The sequence below is a fragment of the Emys orbicularis genome, chromosome 18, assembly GCF_028017835.1.
Source record: "Emys orbicularis isolate rEmyOrb1 chromosome 18, rEmyOrb1.hap1, whole genome shotgun sequence".
Classification (NCBI taxonomy): Eukaryota; Metazoa; Chordata; order Testudines; family Emydidae; genus Emys; species Emys orbicularis.
The window spans coordinates 21,091,241-21,113,301 of record NC_088700.1 but is presented as its reverse complement, the minus strand read 5'-3'; the positions used below and the strand labels follow the sequence as shown (position 1 = coordinate 21,113,301).

General features: G+C 56.5%; 1 protein-coding gene across 1 annotated transcript; it reads left to right on the top strand.

The window, feature by feature from the left end:
• Window positions 1–11,647: 11,647 nt before the first annotated feature.
• CLIC3 (chloride intracellular channel 3) lies at window positions 11,648–21,781 on the top strand. Its single transcript, XM_065418803.1, has 6 exons — window positions 11,648–11,686; window positions 17,396–17,505; window positions 18,372–18,497; window positions 18,883–18,989; window positions 19,734–19,909; window positions 21,620–21,781. Exons 1-6 carry the CDS (start codon window positions 11,648–11,650, stop codon window positions 21,779–21,781), a joined length of 720 nt encoding a protein of 239 aa, XP_065274875.1.
• Window positions 21,782–22,061: the final 280 nt, after the last annotated feature.

Sequence of the window (22,061 nt, the reverse complement as noted above, 5' to 3'; positions counted from 1 at the left end):
GCATCAGCCTTTGTAAACTGAGCTGAGATATCCCAAGCATTTCAAGCAAAACCCACTGTTTTAGGGAAAGTATCAAACGGATTTATTAACTACAGAAAGATCGATTGTAAGTGGTTATAAGTGGTAGGCATAAAAGTTCTGAGAAAGTTACCAAAGAAAAGAAAAGATAAACACACAATCTAAATCTTACACTAGGCAGAATTTAGATCAAGTGGTTTTCTCACTCCAATGGAGGTTAGAGGTCTTAATGCACAGGCTTCTCCCTTAAGCCAGAACCAGTTTCTGCAGTTGAAGTCTTTGTCTTCTCAGCATTCTTGTTGCTTCCAGTACTGGTGGGGGAGGAGCAAGGCAAAGGCATGGTGCCACTGTCCCTTATTTCACACCCCCAGTCCATGTGCCTGGAAAATACTAGCCTAGACACGTCCTGGTGGGTTTTGCTGAGTCGCAGGGTTGAGCAATCCCCCCACCCCCCCGTGTGGTCTTGTGCCACTGTCATTGAATTATAAATCCCTTGATTACAACTCCCCCTCCCCTGATTAATGGTCCTTGAACACCCTCCTGGGCGGGGATCATCTCCTTTGTATGTCACTAGCAAACTTACAGCATATTTCAGTAACAACCAGACAGCAAAATCTCATCACTTGATCCACACTCATGATATATGTATTTTGTCAGAAAAATGGGTTTCAGCAGATCATGACCTTTCATAAGATATCTCACATGACATGCTTTGTATGAAATATATCATAATTATATGACGGGGGGAATATGGAGGTTCCAGGGTGCTGCTTGGAGGTACAGAGTGCCACACCCTCCTTGGCCTCAGAGCCAGTGACCAGCTCGGCCCAATCCTGCAAGCAAGAGGCGCAGACAGCGAAGATCTGATCCCATCTAGACTCTGCTTCGGAACCTGTGAAAATTCAAGGGGATGAACCTCCAAGATCGTCCTCAGGGCCGTGATTGATGGAATCACTCTCCACCCAAACCAGGAGGCATAGGCCTTTGGGATCAGCTAGCCCAGTGTTTCTCAATGACCAGGACTGGCGCTAGTCCATGGACCGGAGATCTCCCTGACAGAGTTTAGGAAGGCAGCAAGCCAGTCCCTGGTATCACAAAGGTTGAGAAACACTGATTAGTCTGACCTCCCATATTACACAAAACACAGAATCCCATCCCGTGAGTCCTGCATCAAACCCAGAGCCTGTGGCCGAACTCGGCATGTTCTCTTGAGTTAAAGCTCGATTCCACCCAGGTCGAGTCCCAGCTTGGTCTCCCTTGTTTACAGGGGCCACGCCCAGTCTGGCACTAACCGACTGCAAGGAGCCATGTCGCTGCACGCTATCTGCACCTCACGGGGCTGGAAGCCTACAGGATCCTCAGGATCCCTTGGGAGATTTCCTGCATGTTGGGGGTTTGGCTAGGGTGGAAAAGCCCAGTAAGCAGCCCCTCCCCCTATTTGTTTTGACCAAACCAGGATGTGCAGGGGCCAAAACCCCCTCAGCTGCCCACCTTCCTGGCACCAGGAGTCTGCTCAGACTTCTGGGCTCTGGGAGAAGAGGGTCACGGAGTGTGTCTGGGAAGGCGCCTACAGGAGCGACGTGGTGGGGAGCAGTAAGGGACTGGGAGGAGCTGGTTCCAACTGCTTCCCACAGCAGTCCCTGGCCTGGAGCCCAGAGGCGTGGGCAGGCCTGGGTTCCCCTCCCTGCCCCAACAGAGGGGTGGTTCGACCCCCGAGAGCAAAGGGGCCTGAATCCTAAGAGGCAGCTGGCCCTCCTCTAGGGTTACCGGCCTCCTGACTTGCTAGACTCTTCACCGCCCTGAGAAGGGAGAGACTGTTAACTTGGCTGGAATCACAGCAAGGAACCAGCAGACCGGGGACCAAATGGTGATTGGCTGAGCAAGGGGAAACTGAGGCAGACTCTCCATAGCACCTGTTCAATCACCGGGGGGCACCAGAATCTGCAAGCAGCTCCAGGCACGTCCCCTGTGCGATTGGTCCCTGGGAGTTACAATCCGGCGCAAGGAAAAGCAGCGGTTGGAAGGGCAGTGCAGCAGAACTGCCCCAATCTCTCAGTGAGCCCCAGGCTGGGCACCCCGAGGCCATGGCCAGCTTCTTCACCCCTTCCTGGGGGGTGCTCCCTGGCGTCACGGATCCACAGGGTCAGTGCTCCCACACCAGCTTTGGAACACGCCAGCTCCCCCTCCCCCCCCCACAGGATCTCACTCGACCTCCAGCATAGCCCACGTGGCCTCACCCCCTCCTTAGACCAAACCTCTGGGGCTCCAGCAGCCCGGGAGCTCTGTTCAGTGAATCCAGCTGAGACAGACCCTGGGCAGAGCCTTGAACGCCCGCCAAGATCAACACACCTCCCCAGGCATTTGCAGGGACACCCACACAGTGTTGTCAAAACAGGCGGGTGTCTAGTTAACTGGAACACAGCAGAGGAAGTCGTCAGGTGAGCATAGAGCGAGTAAAGTTAAAGCATCGTCCATCCTGGTGAGCCCAGAGCCCAGCCAGGCTGGAGCGAACCCACTGTTCAAGCTCTGTCTGAGTTCCAGCTCTTATCCCCACTTCACACCTCCCAGGCCTTGGTTCTCGAGCTGGGGGACTGTGCTCAGCTTCCCTGCTCAGAGGTGGGGAACTCCGCCTCCTTCTGGGGCCTTGCTTGCTAGCGGGCAGTGTCCTGATGATTGGGTTTTCCAATGTCGTGTCAGGGTCAACCTCGGCCAGGCTTTTCAATGACCCATCCCGGCTCACACAGCCGGGCGCCATTCACACCTGTGTCTCAGCCTGCCCCGAGAGCAAACAGGCCTTGTCCACCCACTGGGGAACAATGTAGCATACAGGGGAAACTGAGGCACACATAGGCATCATACAAATATTACCAAAAAGTCGCACGCCGATTGTGATAAAACGTGTGTTGTGTTTCCCAATGGAGGGAAGAGAGAGGGCAGAGTTGCAGTGATTGCACAAGACCTTTCTGTAACGAGCCACTCGGGACAAGGGGCTGGGAGCACTGCTGTCAATCAGAGAGCTGCACAACTAGGCTGGTGTACACCAACTAAGGACCTGGCCCTAAGTGTATAGCTGGGACCTCAGAAACATGTAGCAAAGGGCGAGACTGCGCAACAGCCCTGTTCCATTGGGCTTTGACGTTGGAAATGCATATAGATGAATTCCTGAATTATCTGTCCCAAAGGATTGACAAGATAATCATGCAATGGGAGGGGCCCCTGCTAGCACCCCCCTCCCCCAGCCTTGACCTGCAGCCCCCTCTCTCCCAGGCCTGGGCTCCCCTCCTGCCCTGACCATGACCTTCAGTCCTGACCCTCTGCTATCCCACCCTGTTCTCCCGATGACCCTCAATCCCAACTCTGCTTTTCCAGCCCTGAGCTCCCTTCTCGCTCTGCTGATGCTCCTCAGTCCCGACCCACAGCCCCGAGCTATGCCAGCCCTGAGTGCCACATGACCAGAGGAGCAAGCCCAATGTGCTCTGTTAGTTACTCCAGGGCTGGGGGAATTTTTGGTACTCCCCAACCCAGCCATAGCCCCCCCGGCTGTTGTAACCGGCTCAGACACTGCACCCAAGAGCTCATGATGCCACCCTCAGCCCCATCAGCCTCCCCTTACCCTGCGCCAGGCCCCCTCAAGTCTCAGCTCCCCCTGACTCCAGCTGCTGCAGGACACTGCCCCTCAGCTCAGCTCCCAACATCGCCCGCCCCCACCGTCCTCCAGCTAACCCACCACCCAGCCTCATCGTGTCAGCTCCACAGGGCCCCGTTGCTTCTCCCCGGGCCTTGCTGCAGCCAGTCCCCCAGATCTGGCCTGTCTCTACCCCGCCCTGCTCCCTCCGCCCAGGGGCTCCCACCCCTCTGCCCAGTCTCTCTGATAGAGGGACATGGGATCCGTGAGGATCCGTCCACAGGGCAGTAATACACATCACAAATTAGGGGAACATGTCAACGCCCGTTCTCGAAGAAAGGCAGTTTCTTGCCCTCGTGGCTGCAGAGAGAAGCTCAAACACACCCAGCGCCGATTCTTTTCTAAAATCTCGTGATTTTTTTAAATCCAATCTCATGATTTCGGGGGGCCTGACTCGTGCGATTAGAACACTCGGCTCTGTCCAAACAGTTCCCTTCTCCCACGCCCAGGCCTCTTCGTTCCCCTCCCCGGGAGCTATTGTGTCCCCTCGGTGGCTGGAAAGCACTCGGGGTTGGAGCGTCTGAAATACCTGACCCACGGTTGGTTGCATAAGTTGGTAGTGAATAGGGCAGCTGCGCTGTCCGATGCCTGCTGCGTGATGCGGGCATGGTGTTGCCTTGTGGCCATCGGACACTCCGAAGAGGGTCCCAGGAATTCTCTCCGTTGAGCTCTCTGGAAATACAGTAACTCCTCACTTTACGTCGTCCCGGTTAACCTTGTTTCATTGTTTTGTTGCTGATCAATTAGGGAACATGCTCGTTTAAAGTTGTGCAATGCTTCCTTATAATGTTGTTTGGCAACTGCCTGCTTTGTCCACTGCTTGCAGGAAGAGCAGCCCGTTGCAGCTAGCTGGTGGGGGCTTGGAACCAGGGTGGACCGGCAGCGCCCCCATCAGCTCCCCACTCCCCTAAGTTCCCTGTGCGGCAGCCGCCCAGCAGGCTAGCAATTGCTGGGCAGTTGAGCTGTCCCTCCCCCCATTGCCATGTGCTACTCCTGCCCTCTGCCTTGGAGCTGCTCCCCGGAGCCTCCTGCTTGCTGTGCAAGGGGGGGGAAGGGGGGGGCTAATGTCAGGGTGTCCCCCTCCCCCCTGCTCCTGCCCCCCCGCTTACCCCATCGGGCCATCTCCACAGAGCGGGGGGGACACGACAGGGCTCAGGACGGAGGGAGCTTGCTGGTAGCAGCTGCTGTCTCAACTTGCTGATCTACTTAAAAAGGCAATGTACTTAGAGTGCGGTCAGCATACTTAAAGGGGCAATGCGTGTCTCTCTCTCACACACTGTGTGTGTCTCTGTCTCTCTCTGCCATGCTGTCTCCCCTCCCTCCATTCGTGCTGCCTTGTAGAGTGAGAGGCTACATTAACAACAACGTGTTAACCCTTGAGGGCTCAGCCGAGTGCTAGTTCATCATTCAGCAGTAAGGCATTCCCTGGGAAATATCCCACCCTCTGACTCCACCACCTCAACCAAGCTTCACACTCATCATCTCTGTGTACAGTATTAAATTGTTTATTTAAAACTTATACTGTGTATATGTGTGTGTATATATATATAGAGAGAGATAATATAGTCTTGTCTGGCAAAAAAAATTTCCCTGGAACCTAACCCCCCCATTCACATTAATTCTTATGGGTAAATTAGATTCACTTAACATCATTTTGCTTAAAGTCGCATTTTTCAGGAACAGAACGACAACTTTAAGCGAGGAGTTACTGTGACTATCAGGTGCGGCAGGTTAGTTTCTGGGAGACTGGGAGGAAAACAACCCCCAGCCCAGGGTGCTGCACTCTCCCCAGAGAGGAATGCACTTGGAGGAGCTCAGGAAAAGGCGAGGCAGTGCATGACGGAGCTGTATAAAGACGGCCTGCCTGAGCGTGTGTACTCAGAGCAACTCCTGCCTGTCCAGAGCAGCCGGCAAAGGATGGCCGAGAGCTCCAAACTCCAGCTCTTCGTCAAGGTGAGGGGTGCAGCTGCCGGCTCCCATTGGAACTAGGAGCAGGGGCTGGCTAGGGGGATGCTGTAGTAAATGCTGGCTGGATTTGTGCACATCACTGACCTAGAGAGAGTCACTTGTTACTATTGATTCATCCCACTGGCATGCAATGAAGGGGGCTGGGAATGATGTTGGAGCTGAGACCCAGTGCGGGAAAGGTGCAAGCTGGCAGCAGAATCCAGCTGTAACTGCATGAAAATCCCCTCGGGCTCTCTGCCATAGCATAGGCCTTCTCCTTCCAGAGGGCACAACGCCTGCCACAGGCTTGGCCAGCGCGCCAGAGAGCAGCTTGTCTGGAAAGACTCTGGGGAATATTTTCAGACGGGACTTGGTCACATGGAGCTGTAATCGCAGGGCCTTGGGCACGTACAGCCACTCTGAAAGTGGCCCAGAGATACTATTGAACTGGTTCCCAGCTCTCTGTCCCGAGCCAGGGTGGCATCCACACCGGGCAGTTGGCAATGTAAAGAAAAAGTTCACTTGGGGCTAAAATGAAAAGTAAAGTTTTGGCAAATCAAAAAAAAAAAAAAAAAAAAAAGGTGGTTTCCGGTCAGACCCAAATGGTTGGTTTCAATTTTGAGCATTTTAATGGTTTTAAATTTTTTGAAAATAAAATTACAGGAAATTTCAAAACAAAAAGTTATTTTGAATCAAAAAATTGCATTTTTTTATATTGGGGGGGTTGTGGGTTTGGAGTTTGTTTGGTTTTTTAAACAAAACAATTTAATGGAATTGACATGAAATATTCTGGTGTCACCAAATCTGCATTTGTTGCTTAAAAAAAGTTTTCACTGAAAAATTTTGCCCAACTCTAGCAATGGGGGGTGGGGGGTGGGGGGGTGCATCATGGCTGGCCGTATGTCCCAGTGCAGTGGGGGGGGGTGCATCGTGGCTGGCCATATGCCCCAGTGCGGGGGGGGGGGTGCATCGTGGCTGGCCGTATGCCCCAGTGCAGTGGGGATGGGGTGGGGGGGGTGCATCGTGGCTGGCCGTATGCCCCAGTGCAGTGGGGGGGGGGGTGGATATGAGCAGTCCGGTACCATTGCTCCCCCATTCTCTGCATGGCCCCCCCACCATGCCCCTGTAGCACACTCAGCTTGCAGCCATTGCTGGGGATCATTTCAATTGGGGGCGGGTCGTGCGGGAGTCTGGGGGAGCAGGGGCTGGGGTGTGGGGCAGGGCTGTGTGGAGGGGCACCAGGCCAAGCTGTGGAGAAGTCTGGCATGGGGGAGGGAGAAGTGCGATTGAGCGAAGGGGGCCGGGGGTGGGAAGGGAGACGCACTCGGACAAACTCATCGGCTAGTCCCTCCTGTGCAGCCTCAGAGCACAGAACCCGTCTGCTCTGCTTCTCCCCCCAGCCCCCCGCCTTCCCGCATGCTGCCCCCCTCCCAAGCTCTGCTCCCCCTGCCTAGCTCAGCCGTCACTGGGTGTCCGCACAGCTGCGGTTCCATCCGCCCAGTCAGTGCTCGCTCCCCAATGCATCTAATCACCGCAGCTGCCTGTCTCGTGCGCTACATTTTCACAGCAGCTGCCAGGGCCTGTTGGTGCCTGTATGGATCCCACAGGCCCTGGGACACTGGCTGCTCCTCAGAGTCAGCAAAACAGCCTCCTTTGCGGAGGAGGGAACGGGGGCTGAGCTTTCCCCTGGAGGGTGAGCCCACCCAGCCCTGAGCCAGCTGACTTCATCCACCCCTTGGCTCAAGACAGCCAGGCTGTAGCCACAGGCTCCTGGCCCAGGATACCAGCCTGGCACCCCCTGGTTACTCCTGGCTCCCCTGGCCATCCCCCCAGTCCCCGCACCATCCCCAAGCCCCCTCTATCCGGTGGTGCCAAGAGAGCTGGTTTGGTGGCCTGCCCCATGGCACACAGAGGGCATGGGCTCCCCTTGCTTGACCTCTCTGAGACCAGGCGCTCCTGTATCAGCTCAGCAGGGCTCCTCGGAAGCCTCCTGTGGGCCCGTGGGGGGCACTTTCACCATGGGGAGCGCTTTTCTGTGCCAGGCCCTTCAGCCCCGTGCCTGGCATATGGGTCAGGGTGCAGAGATGCTTGTGCCCACACGTGCTCCTGGCACAGCCTCGGCTCCCCTCTGACCCTGTGGGGACTGGAGAGTGCAGAGCCCCTGGTACCCCCCGGCTACAAGGCCGTAAGTGAAGGGCTCCATGTGGCGCCAGTCTGGGAAGGAGCTGGAGCTGGTTCAGACACCAATCCCGGCAGTGGGGGAGCTGTACAGAGCCCTGACCAAGGCTGGCTCTGGGCTCCCTGCCCTGGAACTGTTGCTGGCTGCCCATGGGTCAGGTTGATGGCCCTAGTCAGCGTGGGCAGTGGGTGTTCCCGTGATCAACCTCATTGCCCCAGCCACAGAGTCCCGCTGAGGGGCCGCCCATGCCCGATGGCTGCTGCCAAGGAGCTGTTGGCCCTGGGAGACCCTCATTCCAGTAGCCCTATGCCAAGAGAGCACATATGCCCATCCCTATACCCAGGCCTGCAGAGGGGGGCTGAGACCACAGGCTGTGCTGCTCCCGGGCCAGCCAGGGTGGGAGCAGGGCCAGGCAGCCCACACAGTGCGGTGGGGACTGAGCAGGTTGTGGTGCTGACGCGCCGTCCCTCCCGTGTCCTGCTAGTGCTTGGAGTGGCCACAGCACCCCTGGGGATGGGAACAGGGATCCTGAAGAACCTCCACCCCCTATTTCCCTCCCCCGCTGTCCCCACCCATGTCTCTAGCAAACCCTGGAAATCCTGCAGCCCCTGCCCTACTGCCAGCTGATGGGAAGGGGCTACAAAAGGCTGAGGAGCAGATCGCTGGTGCCTTGCAGCCCTAACCAGTCAATGTGTGCTCATTGCTGTGGTCTGCCTGGGGTAGAACGCCCTGCACCACTGCCCAAGCCTCAGGGGCATTTGCATGAGCAAAGCAACCTACTGATTTCCTGCTGCCAAGCTAGCTGCAGCAAAAGACAAACCCCTGGTTTCTGGCTGACACCCTGCCAAGATAATGAGCGCAACATCCCCAACCGGTTACAGAGCAGAGCAGAGCACGCCCTGCCCAACCCCCTACCTCTGGCAAACCCCCAAGCAAGCAGATGTCCTCTAGTGCCTTTCATCCAGGAGCTCCTGATGTGTTTCACCGATTTCATCTAGCCTGGGATCCCCTCACCTACAACGCACTGAAATGCAGCCACCTCTGGGGTGGAACAGTTCGTGGCAATGCTGTGCCACCGTTTAGGGCAGGCCATGAAGAAGAATTCTGTACCCAATGGAAACTGCAGCGGGGATTTGTGGCTGGCAGACTGCACTTAGCTCTGCTGGAATTTGGGCACCACCCTATCCGTGTGTATTTGGCCTTAGTTGTGTCTTTGAGAGTGAAGAACTGCTGTGTGCCTGTGTGGACTGCCATGGAGAGGGGTTGGTTATTGGATAGTTTGGATGGGGCAGTAGAATCATCCAGTGAGCCTCAAACAAGACTGGGAGTCAGGATCTGGGTCTACTGTTTCTGCTGCTGATTGCTGTGTCATCTTGGGCAAGTCACATCAGCTGCGTGCCTCAGTTTCCCCACCCATAAAAAAGGGGCTAGTAATAAACACCTACCTCCCACAGGACAGTCATGAGGTTTGATTTAGTAAGGGGCTGTCCATAAATTAGGTAACTTTTTTTTGGTGATTTTTCAAGCCCCACCACTCCTGGTAACATTTTGTAACAAACACCCCCACCCCTTAACGTATTACGTGATTTGTGGCCAGCCCCACTTTGAGAGCCTCCCATGGCAGGCGCTCTAGACGGGTGAGATAGGACGTGAATGTGCACGTGTTTATGTCCATTATGTATCTCTCTAATTTGGGCATTCTTGACTGATGGTTGCACTTGGACGTCTCCTAGATTGGTAGGAGCTGAAGGCTGGGCCAGGTGCCAGTCTTAGGATGGCAATTAGGTTTCAGATTTGCCTTGAGGTATTAATGCGCTCCAGACAAATCTTTGTTTGATTTGCAGACTTGCGAGAGAGGTGTCACTATAGAAGGATAAAATCAATGTACAGAATTCATTCATTTCTACATTTTATCCTCACACAGGCCCCGCTGCTAGGGGAGCAGCCGACTCCAAAAAGCCCTTGCTCGCTCAGATATTTCTACTTTCCACTTACAGAAATGTGCAGCATTAATGCCTCAGACGGGCCATAACTCCCCGGCAATATACAGTGCATGCAGCATGGCTCACATGCAAGTGCAAACATCGCGTGAAATATAGTATGGAATCCTTTGGCTACGCTCAGTTTTGTCTCTCAAAAAGATGCATAAAGAGGGGAATCTTGAGCAGGAGCAGAGAGGTTATTTTACCTCCGTTCAGCACTGGCGCGACCACCGCTGGAATCCCGTGTCCAGTTCTGGTGTCCACAAGTCAAGAAGGATCTTGATGAATTGAAGAGGGGTCAGAGACGAGCCACAAGAATAATTAAAGCATCAGAAAACCTGCCTTATAGTGAAAGATGGAAGGAGCTCAATCTATTTAGCTTACCAAAGTGAAGGGGTGACTTGATCACAGTCTATAAGTACCTACGTAGGGAACAAATATTTAATACTGAGCTTTTCAATCTAACAGAGAAAGGTCTAACCCAAGCCAATGGCTGGACGTTGAAGCCAGCAAAATTTGGACTGGAAATAGGATGGCCAGACAGCAAGTGTGAAAAATCGGGGTGGGGGGTAATAGGAGCCTATATAAGAAAAAGACCCCAAAATTGGGACTGTCCCTATAAAATCAGGACATCTGGTCACCCTAACTGGAAATAAGGCATCAAATGTTAATAGTGAGAGTAACTAACCATTGGGACAATTTCCCACGAGTCCTGGTGGATTCTCCATCACTGGCAAGTTACAAATCAAGCCTGGGGTTTTTCTAACCCAGCTGCTCCAGGGATTGTTTTGGGGCAGGTCTCTGGCCTGTGTCACACCCAGGAAGTCAGATTAAACCATCACAATGATCCCTTCTGGCCTTGGAATCTATGACCCTCAGTTCAAGAGCTGACACGTTCTCGAGTAGATCACGGGCCTGAGTTAAACCCCATTGAACAGTGGAAACCACTGACTCTAACAGCCACTGGATCACATAGCTGTGTCTAGCCTTTGTACTCAGAGACCCACTCAGTTTTGCCCTCTCTAGAGGCTGTGCCTGTAAGAACATGTATTCTGTGCGATGGAGCTTGTATTTCACTGCTGCTAACTTGGCTGTAACTGTACGGCCCTGTCAGGGTTCCTTCCCCACTCTGAACTTTAGGGTACAGATGTGGGGACCTGCATGAAAACTTCTAAGCTTAACTACCAGCTTAGATCTGGTTTTGCTGCCACCACTCCCAAGTGCTAACTCCCTTCCCTGGGTAGCCTTGAGAGACTCCTCCACCAATTCCCTGGTGAACACCGATCCAAACCCCTTAGATCTTAAAACAAGGAGGAATTAATCATTCCCCCCTTCACTTTCCTGTCAGGGTTCCTTCCCCACTCTGAACTTTAGGGTACAGATGTGGGGACCTGCATGAAAACTTCTAAGCTTAACTACCAGCTTAGATCTGGTTTTGCTGCCACCACTCCCAAGTGCTAACTCCCTTCCCTGGGTAGCCTTGAGAGACTCCTCCACCAATTCCCTGGTGAACACCGATCCAAACCCCTTAGATCTTAAAACAAGGAGGAATTAATCATTCCCCCCTTCACTTTCCCCCCACCCATTCCTGGTGAGTCCAGATCCAATCCCCTTGGATCTTAAAACAAGGAAAAATCAATCAGGTTCTTACAAAGAAGGCTTTTAATTAAAGAAAGAACGGTAAAAATCATCTCTGTAAAATCAGGATGGAAAATAACTTTACAGGGTAATCAAACTTAAAGAGCCCAGAGGAACCCCCTCTAGCCTTAGGTTCAAAGTTACAGCAAACAGAGGTAAACACTCTAGCAAAAGGTACATTTACAAGTTGAGAAAACAATGATAAAACTAACACGCCTTGCCTGGCTGTACTTACAAGTTTGAAATATGAGAGACTTGTTCAGAAAGATTTGGAGAGCATGGATTGATGTCTGGTCCCTCTTAGTCCCAAGAGCGAACAACCCCCAAAACAAAGAGCACAAACAAAAGCCTTCCCCCCCCCAAGATTTGAAAGTATCTTGTCCCCTTATTGGTCCTTTGGGTCAGGTGTCAGCCAGGTTACCTGAGCTTCTTAACCCTTTACAGGTAAAAGGATTTTGGTGTCTCTGGCCAGGAGGGATTATAGTATTGTACACAGGAGGGCTGTTACCCTTCCCTTTATAGTTATGACAGGCCCAGTGTCCGACACACTGGATGGACCAGACTAGATGTAACCAGCCCACAGCATCCACCCTGTGACTAGAGAGACGGGCATGTCCGCTTAGAATAAACTTTGTCATGAAACTCCCTGCGCCTTGGGGATTATCAACCTGCGTGCCAGAGGCTGCAGGCACCTGCCGGCCTGGGGCCCTTCCTGGCCATGGCAGCTGGCTTATCTTGCTGGCTGGGAGGATCCACAGGGTCCCTGCTCCAGAGCAGGATTATTGGACGCTCCAGCGCACCAGACTGGGGTGTTAAGGGCTCAACCCCCACAACTCTGCAAGCCACTCGTGGTGGGGAGCAGGCGGAAGTCACTGCAGTGCCTTTCCCCGAGATCCTGCCCCGCGCACTCACAGAACCAGCCCTGCATCCCCAGGCAAGGACAGAGCACGAGGCCCTTGGTCACCAGAGCACGGGCCCTGGGACCAGGAGAGGGACCAGGCTGGCAGAGGCTAGACTCTTATTAGCAGTGCTCTGGGGAAATACGGGCCCGACTTCCGAGTCCCTAGACCTCGCCTGCTCTGCCATGGGAGCGGCAGGCCGCCTGCTTTCGCTGCTGCTTCCGTAAGTGGCTGACACGGGAAGGCCAAGCTGCCCCAAGGAACAGCACTGCGCAGAGTCGTGGGGCCGGCAGCTTCAAGCAGAGCTGCTCCATGAGCCACCGCAGGTCTCCTGGGAGCGCGGCTGCAGGCTCAGGGGCAGCTCAGGGAGAGGAGCCAGTTCAACCAGGGTCTGATTCATTCCCCTTTGGCTCAAGTCTATGCACCGCCACCGCTGGGAATTGAACAGAGGTGGGGAAGGATCCGTGCAGGGCCCCAGCCTGCGGAGGGCACCTGGGCACAATTGGTGCCCCAGAGTGAAGTGAGCACTTGGGCCTCACACAGTGCAGGACTTTGCCCCGTAGTCTGACAGCCCCCGGCTGGGCAAATGTGGGCAGCTGTCACAAGGGGGCTCGCAGGAAAGGCTGACATGGGACGGGGGGCCGCAGTGTCACAGAGCTGGGCCTCAGCCAAGCCCCGGTCCTTTCTGCCCGGCTAGACGCCCTGTGAAGGGGAGGCGGGAGGGGCCAGGCTAGTGAGAGCAGGCAGGGCCATGGGGGTGGGTGTACGATGGGGCTCGTAATCAGGGACCTTGGCTGCAAAGACCCACATTCCACCAGTCTTTCTTTCTTGTGTCCTTAGCAAGACACACAAGGCTGGATTCCACTGGGGCAAGGCTCAGCTCAGCCCTTTGTTGAGGGAAGCACCTTCTAAGAAATCCCCTTAGCTGCAGACAGCTCAGCTGTGCCCTTCATTCTGGTGACCGTCAGTGCCCTGCCCGCCCCTGGCAATGGAAGAGGGCAAGGAGTCTGGGTGTCTGATACAGAGAGAGGGGCCTTGTGCTTTACGGCAAGGGGACAGGTTCAGATCTGTCACACCGAGGTACGTCCCCTGGGCCCCATTCCCCACGTGTCAGCACTTACACTAGCGCAGGGGAGTATAACACACCCACAGCGGGAGCATTTCACACACCCCAGGCACCCCTGGAAATGTCGGCACAAGGCGACGGAGATTCGAGCAGCGCTGCGTGGGGACGGGGTTTGTCATTTCACAGGACAAGTTGGGATTTCGACTTTTTTTTTATCCCCGTCGGAAATGGAACGAAGCCAGAACATTTCGCTGTGACGTGAAATCCCCCCCAATGTTCATTCTGGGGTCCATTGAAATGTTTCATTTTGCTAAAATCAAAACCTTTCCTTCCGATTTTGACTTGGCGTTTCTGTTCTGAAGCGGCTTTGCATGGCCATTTCTGAAACGCTGAAAATGATACAAACTGTTCCATTCCAAAAAGGAGCAAAAGGCTTTTTAAAAACATCTTCTTGCTAAACAAACCTTGCCTCGAAATGGGCCGGTTGCCACGAAACGTTTCGCTTGCAATAAATCGGTATTTTCCAGCGGAAAAACATCTTCTCAGAATGTCTGTAAGAACTACTCTAGATTTACTGTAACGAGGTCAAAGTCTAGCCCAGATCGTTAATAATCCGGCAGCCCCACCCCACGCATGGTTTCAGTGCTATAAATCGGAGGCTGCATACCAACGCCCACAAACCAGGTAAAAATCGAGTCCCGCCCGCCCCACTAAAAGGGGAGCTGTGCCAAGACCCTGGGGGGAGCCCGGAGCGCTGTGAAGTGATATTCATCAGGATTGCTCAGGCCTTTCCTTTATGTCACTGGGGGCAACCACACTTTGCTTAGCCCGGTACCTTGTTTTCCTTTCTCTGCCTCACCAGCCAAGACGCAGCCTTGTTGCCCCCAGAAGCAGCACGTGCCTGTGGTCTGTCCTTCTGAGAGCCATGGGACCGTGTGGAGGGGCATTAGCCTTGCTGCTGCCCATGCTAGTCCAGTTCCAGCTGGTGCAACTGGCCCCTCAAGGTCAGGGGCACAAAACCCACCCACTAATCTAAAGGGATAGCGTTGGTTAAACAAAGCCTCCCTTGTCCCCTGAGGGATTAACGATACACTGGTCATCTTCTTCCTATGGCTGATGAGCGCAACAACAAGCGTTTTACACGCAGAGGATTAAGCCAGATAATTGTGTCAGGAGTAGCGGAGTGTATCACCCTGATGCCTCCTTCATATGCGTGAATCGGGCACTGAGTCGTTATATGTTCCAGGGTCTCTTCTGGGTGACCACAGTCACACGCTGGAGAGTTTTGAATTTTCCCTTTGTGCAGCAAGTAGCCATGTAGCCGCCTACTGCTCAGCATTGTCCATAGCAGGCAGTGTTTTGAGACAAGGGATGACCCTTGCAAGCTTCAGCATCAGGCCTTTAATCCAGACCCTGTCGTAGGACAATGACAGGTCTACAAAGGCTGTACTGGTCTTGGTTTTCTTCTGGAATTTGGCCTTGATGTGCATTCCAAGGGCCAAAACTTGGGCGCAGCAACTGCGTTTAGGCCACAATCCCTCTTGTTCTTCAGGGATCACTAACTCGACGAGAGGACTGATTCTCCGGAGGATGATACGTTCCAGGAGTTTGTAGGTCATGCACAGGAGTGATATCGGCCTATAGCTTCCCGGGTTGTCGGTTGGCTTGCCCGGCTTGAGTATGGCCATTACTATCACCTCCCGCCAGGCTTTTGGGATGCATCCAGATTTCACGGTTTTGGTGTCATTTCGCCAGCCAATGGAGTCCCTTAGGGCCTAAAGAGCAACAGAGGGTCCTGTGGCACCTTTAAGACTAACAGAAGTATTGGGAGCATAAGCTTTCGTGAGTAAGAACCTCACTTCTTCAGATGCAAGAAGTGAGGTTCTTACTCACGAAAGCTTATGCTCCCAATACTTCTGTTAGTCTTAAAGGTGCCACAGGACCCTCTGTTGCTTTTTACAGATTCAGACTAACACGGCTACCCCTCTGATACTTGACACCTTAGGGCCTAGTTGATGAAGGAATTCGAGTGGGATACCATCTCCACTGGCCTCCTTCTCTTGCTTGATTGCAGCTAAACTCTCCTTTATTTCATCTGTTCTGCTGGCAGTGGGGGTCTCGTGGAGGGATTGAGGTCATTGCTGGGTGTAGCTAACGATGGATCTCTCCCTTGGTGTTTTTGTCGAGCAGTCCTTTTGTCCTCTCTGCCGGTTTGGAGACTGTGGAGTCAGGCCAGACTTCCAAGGTCCAATATCCCATCGGATTAGTGGCTCCGAGATGCCGTAGTGGGCCCAGGCACAGCGATTGGAGTGTGTGAAGTCCAGACCTTCAACACACTCAATCCACCGCTGGCGTCTGGCTGAGTCTAGACTCTAGCAGGGCCTTCGCAACCTGTGGGCTGCCCGACTGGTTGTTCTGCCAGAGCAGGTTCTGGGCCCCGGGGATGCGCTTCTTGGCAGTGATGGCAAGGAGGCCAACAGACCGGCGATAACATTCCAGTGTTGCCGGGATTCGGATCGCTGCTTTTTGCATGGCTTCCCTATAATAGTCCCAGCTGGCTTTGGTTGCTGAGGTTCTGCCGTGGAATTCATTTAGACAGAATCACGGGGATTTCGATGCGCCGTGGGTGATAATGGGCCTGTGCTGGCTGTTGGGGAAGTCGGGAAGTATTTTGATCTTTGGCATGATGGTTGTAGTCGCATTGCCAGCGAGCGGAGTGGAAAGTTGCTCGCGGTTTGGGATCGTCATTAGAACAACGGACTTCAAGAATCAAGGGCCAGATCCTTCCCTGGTGCAAATGGGCAGATGTAAATGACTAGATTGGCGCGAAGGTGATTTACACCAGCTCCCTGCAGCCTCACCAGGTTACACCAGCCGAAGATCTGGGCCCAAAAGTATTTTCAAGCCTTTCTGTTGTTTGTTCCTGTCTCCCATTTCCCTCCATTCAGCCAATGCTGGGAGCCTTCCCCCTTGCTGCCGGCCTGTGGCCTTGCTGGCTCTCCTGCGTTAATAGAGAGCATGCCGGCTCTGCCACTCGTGTACTCACTTGTGTCATACGCTAGTGTTTCACACTCCCCCACGCAGCACAGGGTGCAAGGCCAGAGAACCGGACCCAGTGGCATTTGGCCTCCTCAGCTGCAAAGGATCAGTTCAGTGCCAGAAACTGCCCCTTATCATTGATATTTTAAGATATGGGCCGTGAAGACATGGCTGCTCATAGTAAAATCCCATTTTTAATACACAAATTTAACCAACTGTTGGGTCTAAAAGTACCTGAAGGGACTCTTCATAGCCACGCCCAGCTCGCCTCCCTCCAGGGCATGGGGAGGTTATTTTAGAAATAGGAGAATTTTCTACGTGTTGGGAAAAGGATGAAAATTGGTAGTAAACTATTTTTGCTTTGGGGAGGGTGGGGTGGATACCTGGAGGGTTCTGTTATGGGACTGGTCGCTGAGTCATTGTCTCTTCTAGGGGGAGTCACTGCTGCATCGTGACTCATTTTCCCCATCTGTGTAATGGGGAGGCTGATACCAGCCCAACGGCCAAAGGCTACTCCAGAGGAATTTACATCCCCCAGCACTTTACAAGCTGTGACTGGTTGAGGCACATCTCGGTTCTCCCCAAACCCCCAGCCCCACCCCCTGGAGCTGGATCAAGGAGTGTCACAAAGAGATGGAGCCAAAGAAAAAATCCCAGATCCAGACAGCCTGGTTTTTGGGGCACAGGCCCATCTCTAATCATAACCCCCATTATACATACAGATGGGAGAAACTAAGGCACAGAGAGGCTCAACATGAAATCCAACTTGTGCAGCACTGTACCATCAGGGAAAATCCTTCCTGACCCCAGCCAGCCATGGGGGTCGGCCCTGCGGCATGAGCGTGGCGCCTCCTGGTGAGCAATGGTGCTGCTGTTCAGGGACACTGGAATGGCAGCGCTGCCTGGTTTTCAGCTCACTAAACGTCGTTCTTGTCTCCCCAGGCGAGCGACGATGGGGAGAGCATCGGGCACTGCCCCTTCTGCCAGCGCCTCTTCATGATTCTGCTGCTCAAGGGGATCCCCTTTACTCTGACCACAGTGGATATGAAGAGGTGAGGACGCAATGGGAACCATAGAATATGGTCAGCACAGCCCCAGGGCGCTACCCCACCCACCTGCATGGTTTTACCATTGAGCGCCCTGCCAGTCCCCCAACTCCCCCTTTCCTCTGGCAGTGCATCTGCCTGGCTGACTCACACCCAGCACCGCGGCTGCCAGCTCCCTGACTGTGCCAAACAGCCCCGGGATCAGGGTGGTGGCGCCACACAGATCACGAGACTGGAGAGCACAAATTCCCCCTTCCTCACCCCCGACGGCCCAGCTCCCTGCCCCCCATTGACCCAGCCCTTGATAAAGAATTGCCGAGGGGGCGTGGGCAGCTGCGGGTGGGCAGGAGGGTTGGAGGCTCCTGCTGCAATCATCCCCAGCGCGCTCACGGAGCACGTCTGGAAAGCCTGGGGGCAGGGCTGGGAACCTGGCCCTGGCTGCTGTCTGGTGGGACAATGCTGCATCCCCCACCCTGCCGCCAGTGCCAAGGGGGGAGCATCCGTCTGTCAGAGCCCTGAGGGCAGCCCCTTCCCATGGCCAGGGCTCCTGGGCACCCGCTTCCCACGGCAGAGCCCCGCGCACTCGGCCGGTTGGAGCCGGCACTAAGCAGGGGGTAGCAGTCGTGGGCGCTCAGCCCTTGGGAGGCCGGGACAGGCAGCTGGGGCTGTCTCCCGTGTGGCAGCGCTGGCCAATAGCCGGCATCGGGGCAGCCGGAAGCCTTTGTTTCACTGCTCTCTGCAGCCGGGCGGGTGGGCCGGCAGCAGCTGGTCTGCACCCAGCAGGAGGGTGACCAGCACCTGCTGCCCTCTGCCCCAGCAAGTCCCCGGGCAATGCCCTGGGGTGACCGAGAGCCTCTGCCCTCCCTCTGCAGGGCCCTGGATGTGCTGAAGGATTTTGCCCCAGGAGCCCAGCTGCCCGTGCTGCTGTATAACGGGGACTCCAAAACCGACACCAACAAGATCGAGGAGTTCCTGGAGGAGACCCTGGGCCCCCCAAAGTGAGTGGAGTCAGCCCCTCCCCCGAGAGCTGGGCGTCCCATGTGGGCACAGCAAGAGATCAGCCCCACAGGGGAGTCCAGGCCGGGGCATCAATCCAGGGGGGGGGGAAGAGGGGAGAGGAGTCCCTGCAGTGATGGGAGGCAAGGTGGGCTGGGGAATCGGGGCCAGGCAGGGTGTGAGGGTCAAGGGGGCACAGGTGGGACCAGCGGGGGAGGATGAGGGGAAACCATGGATGGGGGAGGGGAATGGGGCGAGAGAGGAGACCGAGCAGGCCAGAGAGGAGGGACGGTTCTCAGGGCATCGCAGTGAGCTCTGGTGCCCAGGGCAGAGGGGCACAGGCTGAGCCCCCAGCCCCCTCTCCCTCCCTCCCTTTGCCTCCTGCAGCTTCCCCAGTCTGGTTCCCCGGTACAAGGAGTCGAGCACGGCCGGGAACGACATCTTCCACAAGTTCTCTGTGTTCATCAAGAACTCGCTGCCGGCCCAGGACGAGGGTGAGGGAGTCGGCTCACCAAGGGACGGGCGGGGTGTGTGTGTGTCCACATGCAGCCACGTGGGGGTAACACCCCTGCCACCACCATAGCCCGGACCCCCCCAGTGGTTCCCCACGGCACTGCACGTACTGGCTGCTGCGCCCCTGGCTGTGTTCCTGCCCAGTGGGATCCCGTGAGCACATGGGACAGGACAGGGCGAGGGGCCATATTCACCCAGCAGCCTCCCCGACCCCCTTGCAGCTGAGCGAGGCCACAGCCTGGCTCTCCCGTCCAGCCCCTCCTCTGCTGCTGGCCCTTGTCATGGCACGGACTGGGGGGGGGGGGGGTGAAGGGCTGGCTCCAGAGGGGCTCCCTCTTCCCCCACCAACACGGGTCGAGTCTGCCCTGGAGGGGCTCCCCCAAGAGGCCGGAGGGGGTTCACGCCCTGGTGCATGCAGCCATCTGCTGCTCTGCCCAGTCCCTGATAGAAACCCAGGTGTGGGGATAGCCGGGCCCTCACTGCCCTGGTGTGTGTGTGTGGGGGGGGGGGGGGGTCACCCCCATTCTGGGGGTGACTAGTGAAGCTGGCAGGCTGGCTCCACCCCGCAGGAAATGCCACCTCTCCCAGCGTGCAAATGCCCCAAGAGCCCCCCGGCCCCTCTCTGCACAGGGGGGAGGGGTGCCAGCAGTGCCTTGTCACTTGCGGACCCCCACGCTCCCCCCACCCCTCCCCGGGCAGGTGCCAGCTGTGCCCTCCACCCCCAGTGCTACAGAAGAACCTGCTGAAGGCCCTCCTGAAGCTGGACCGGTACCTGAGCAACCCCCTGGAGTACGAGCTTGTCCGGGACCCCAGCCTCACCATCTCCCACAGGAGGTTCCTGGACGGCGACCAGCTGACCCTGGCCGACTGCAGCCTGCTGCCCAAACTGAACATTGTCCATGTGAGTACGGGTGCCCCGGGGGTGGGACCCCCACAGCCACCACCAGCCTCCTGCCACCATCCCCAATCCATATGGCACCCCCAGCCACCACCCCCTAGCCCTGTAGGACCTCCACAGCCACCGCCAGCCCCCCACCATCTCCAATCCACATGGCACCCCCCAGCTCCACCCTCTACCCACGTGGGACCCCCACAGCCACCACCAGCCCCCTGACCAGCCCCAATCCATACGGCCACCCCACCATCTCCCACCCATATGCCCCCCCAGCCACTGACAGCCCCCCATCAACCCTTACCCAGCAACTGACAGCCCCCCATGATTCCCCACCCATACAGCCCCCTCCCAGCCACTGACAGCCCCACCATCCCCCACCCATATGTCCCCCCCCCACCTACCACCAGCCCCTCCCCCACCCCCATCATCTTCCACCTTTATGGCCTCCCCAGTCACTGCCTACCTACCCCTCGCCCACTCTTCCCCTCCCCCTACCATCTAGAACATCCCCTTCCCCTGCCCCCCCATCTGTGACGGCCCACCACCCTCCATTCTGCCCCCTGCCCTGCGCACCAGGCCCCACCTTGCCCGAATGAGTTTCTCTGACATGGGAGCGGATCGAGACCAGACCCCAGGAGCCAGGCAGCGCTGGACTCTGGCACAGCTTTATTCAGGCCTGCGAGGAGTTGCAATGGGGAAGGTGGGTTAGCTGTGGGGCCACGGGGGCTTCCTGGGGCCAGGTGAGTTGGGTGAGGGGTAGTTCCGGGCTGAGCTGGTTAGCTGTGGGGGCGGGCAAGGTGGGTTAGCTATGGGGCCAGCCCGGTGCTGGGCAGGTTAGCTGGGGGGGCAGGGTGGATTAGCCGAGGAGGTCTGTCCCAGGCCAGGCACGTTAGCTGTGGGGGCAGGCAGGGTGGGTTAGCCAATGGGGCACGGGGGGTGGGGGCTGTCCCGGGCCTGGCAGGTTAGCTGTAGGGGCAGGCAGGATGGGTTAGCCCAGCGGGCGCACAGAGCCAACCCAGAGCTGGGCAGGTTAGCCGTGGGGGCAGGCAGGGTGGGTTATCGAAGGGGGCACGGGGGTGGGGACTGTCCTGGGCCAGGCCAGTTAGCTGTGGGGGCAGGCAGGGTGGGTTAGCTGAGGGGGCACAGGGGTGGGGGTTGTCCCGGGCCGGGCAGGTTAGCTGTGAGGTCAGGCAGGGTGGGTTATCCAATGGGGCACAGGGATGGGGGCTGTCCCAGGCCGAGCCGGTTAGCTGTAGGGGCAGGCAGGATCGGTTAGCCAATGGGGCACGGGGGTGGGGGCTGTCCCGGGCTGGGCAGGTTAGCTGTGGGGGCAGGCAGGCTGTTTTAGCCCAGTGGGGGCACAGAGCCAACCCAGAGCTGGGCAGGTTAGCTGTGGGGGCAGGCAGGATGGATTATCCAATGGGGCACGGGGGTGGGGGCTGTCCCGGGCTGGGCCGATTAGCTGTGGGGGCAGGCAGGGTGGGTTATCCAATGGGGCACGGGGGTGGGGGCTGTCCCGGGCCTGGCAGGATAGCTGTAGGGGCAGGCAGGCTGTTTTAGCCCAGCGGGGGCACAGAGCCAACCCAGAGCTGGGCAGGTTAGCTGAGGGAGGTGCAGGGCCTTGGGGGCAGGTGAGGGGGTGTGGGGCCAGCCTGGGACGGGAGGAGGATACGTCCATTGGGACACTCTCTCTATTCACCCCACCTCTGTCCCCAGATCGTGTGCAAACACTACCGGCAGCTGGGGATCCCCCAGGAGCTGCGCGGGGTCTGGCGCTACCTGGACAGCGCCGGGGAGGCCAAGGAGTTCAAATACAGCTGCCCCAACAGCGAGGAGATCGTGCAGGCCTATCGCACCGTGGTCAGGCCGCTCAAGTAGGCAGAGCCCGATGCTGCCTCTGCTCAGCCTGGCGCTGCCCTGCGCCCACTGCTCATGGTGCCAGTGCTGGAGAGGGGCCTGGGGCTGCCCTGCCCGGCCCTTCTTCATCTCTCTGCCCATGAACATCAGACAAGGGTTGAGGGAACTGGAGCCATTGCCCCTCTCGCCTCCCTGGGCGCAGCAGCTTCGGGGCTAGGCCAGCCTGGACTCCTGGGGGGCAGAGGAAGCCGCGTCCCCTTCGCCAGTCAGGACACTGCAGCAGAACACAGGACAGGACGGG

Coding starts and splice junctions, on each gene's coding strand:
- CLIC3 (XM_065418803.1), top strand. CDS start 11,648: ATGATAAAACTAACACGCCTTGCCTGGCTGTACTTACAA. Junction 11,687..17,395: donor TTGCCTGGCTGTACTTACAA/GTTTGAAATATG, acceptor TTGTCTCCCCAG/GCGAGCGACGATGGGGAGAG. Junction 17,506..18,371: donor ACCACAGTGGATATGAAGAG/GTGAGGACGCAA, acceptor CTCCCTCTGCAG/GGCCCTGGATGTGCTGAAGG.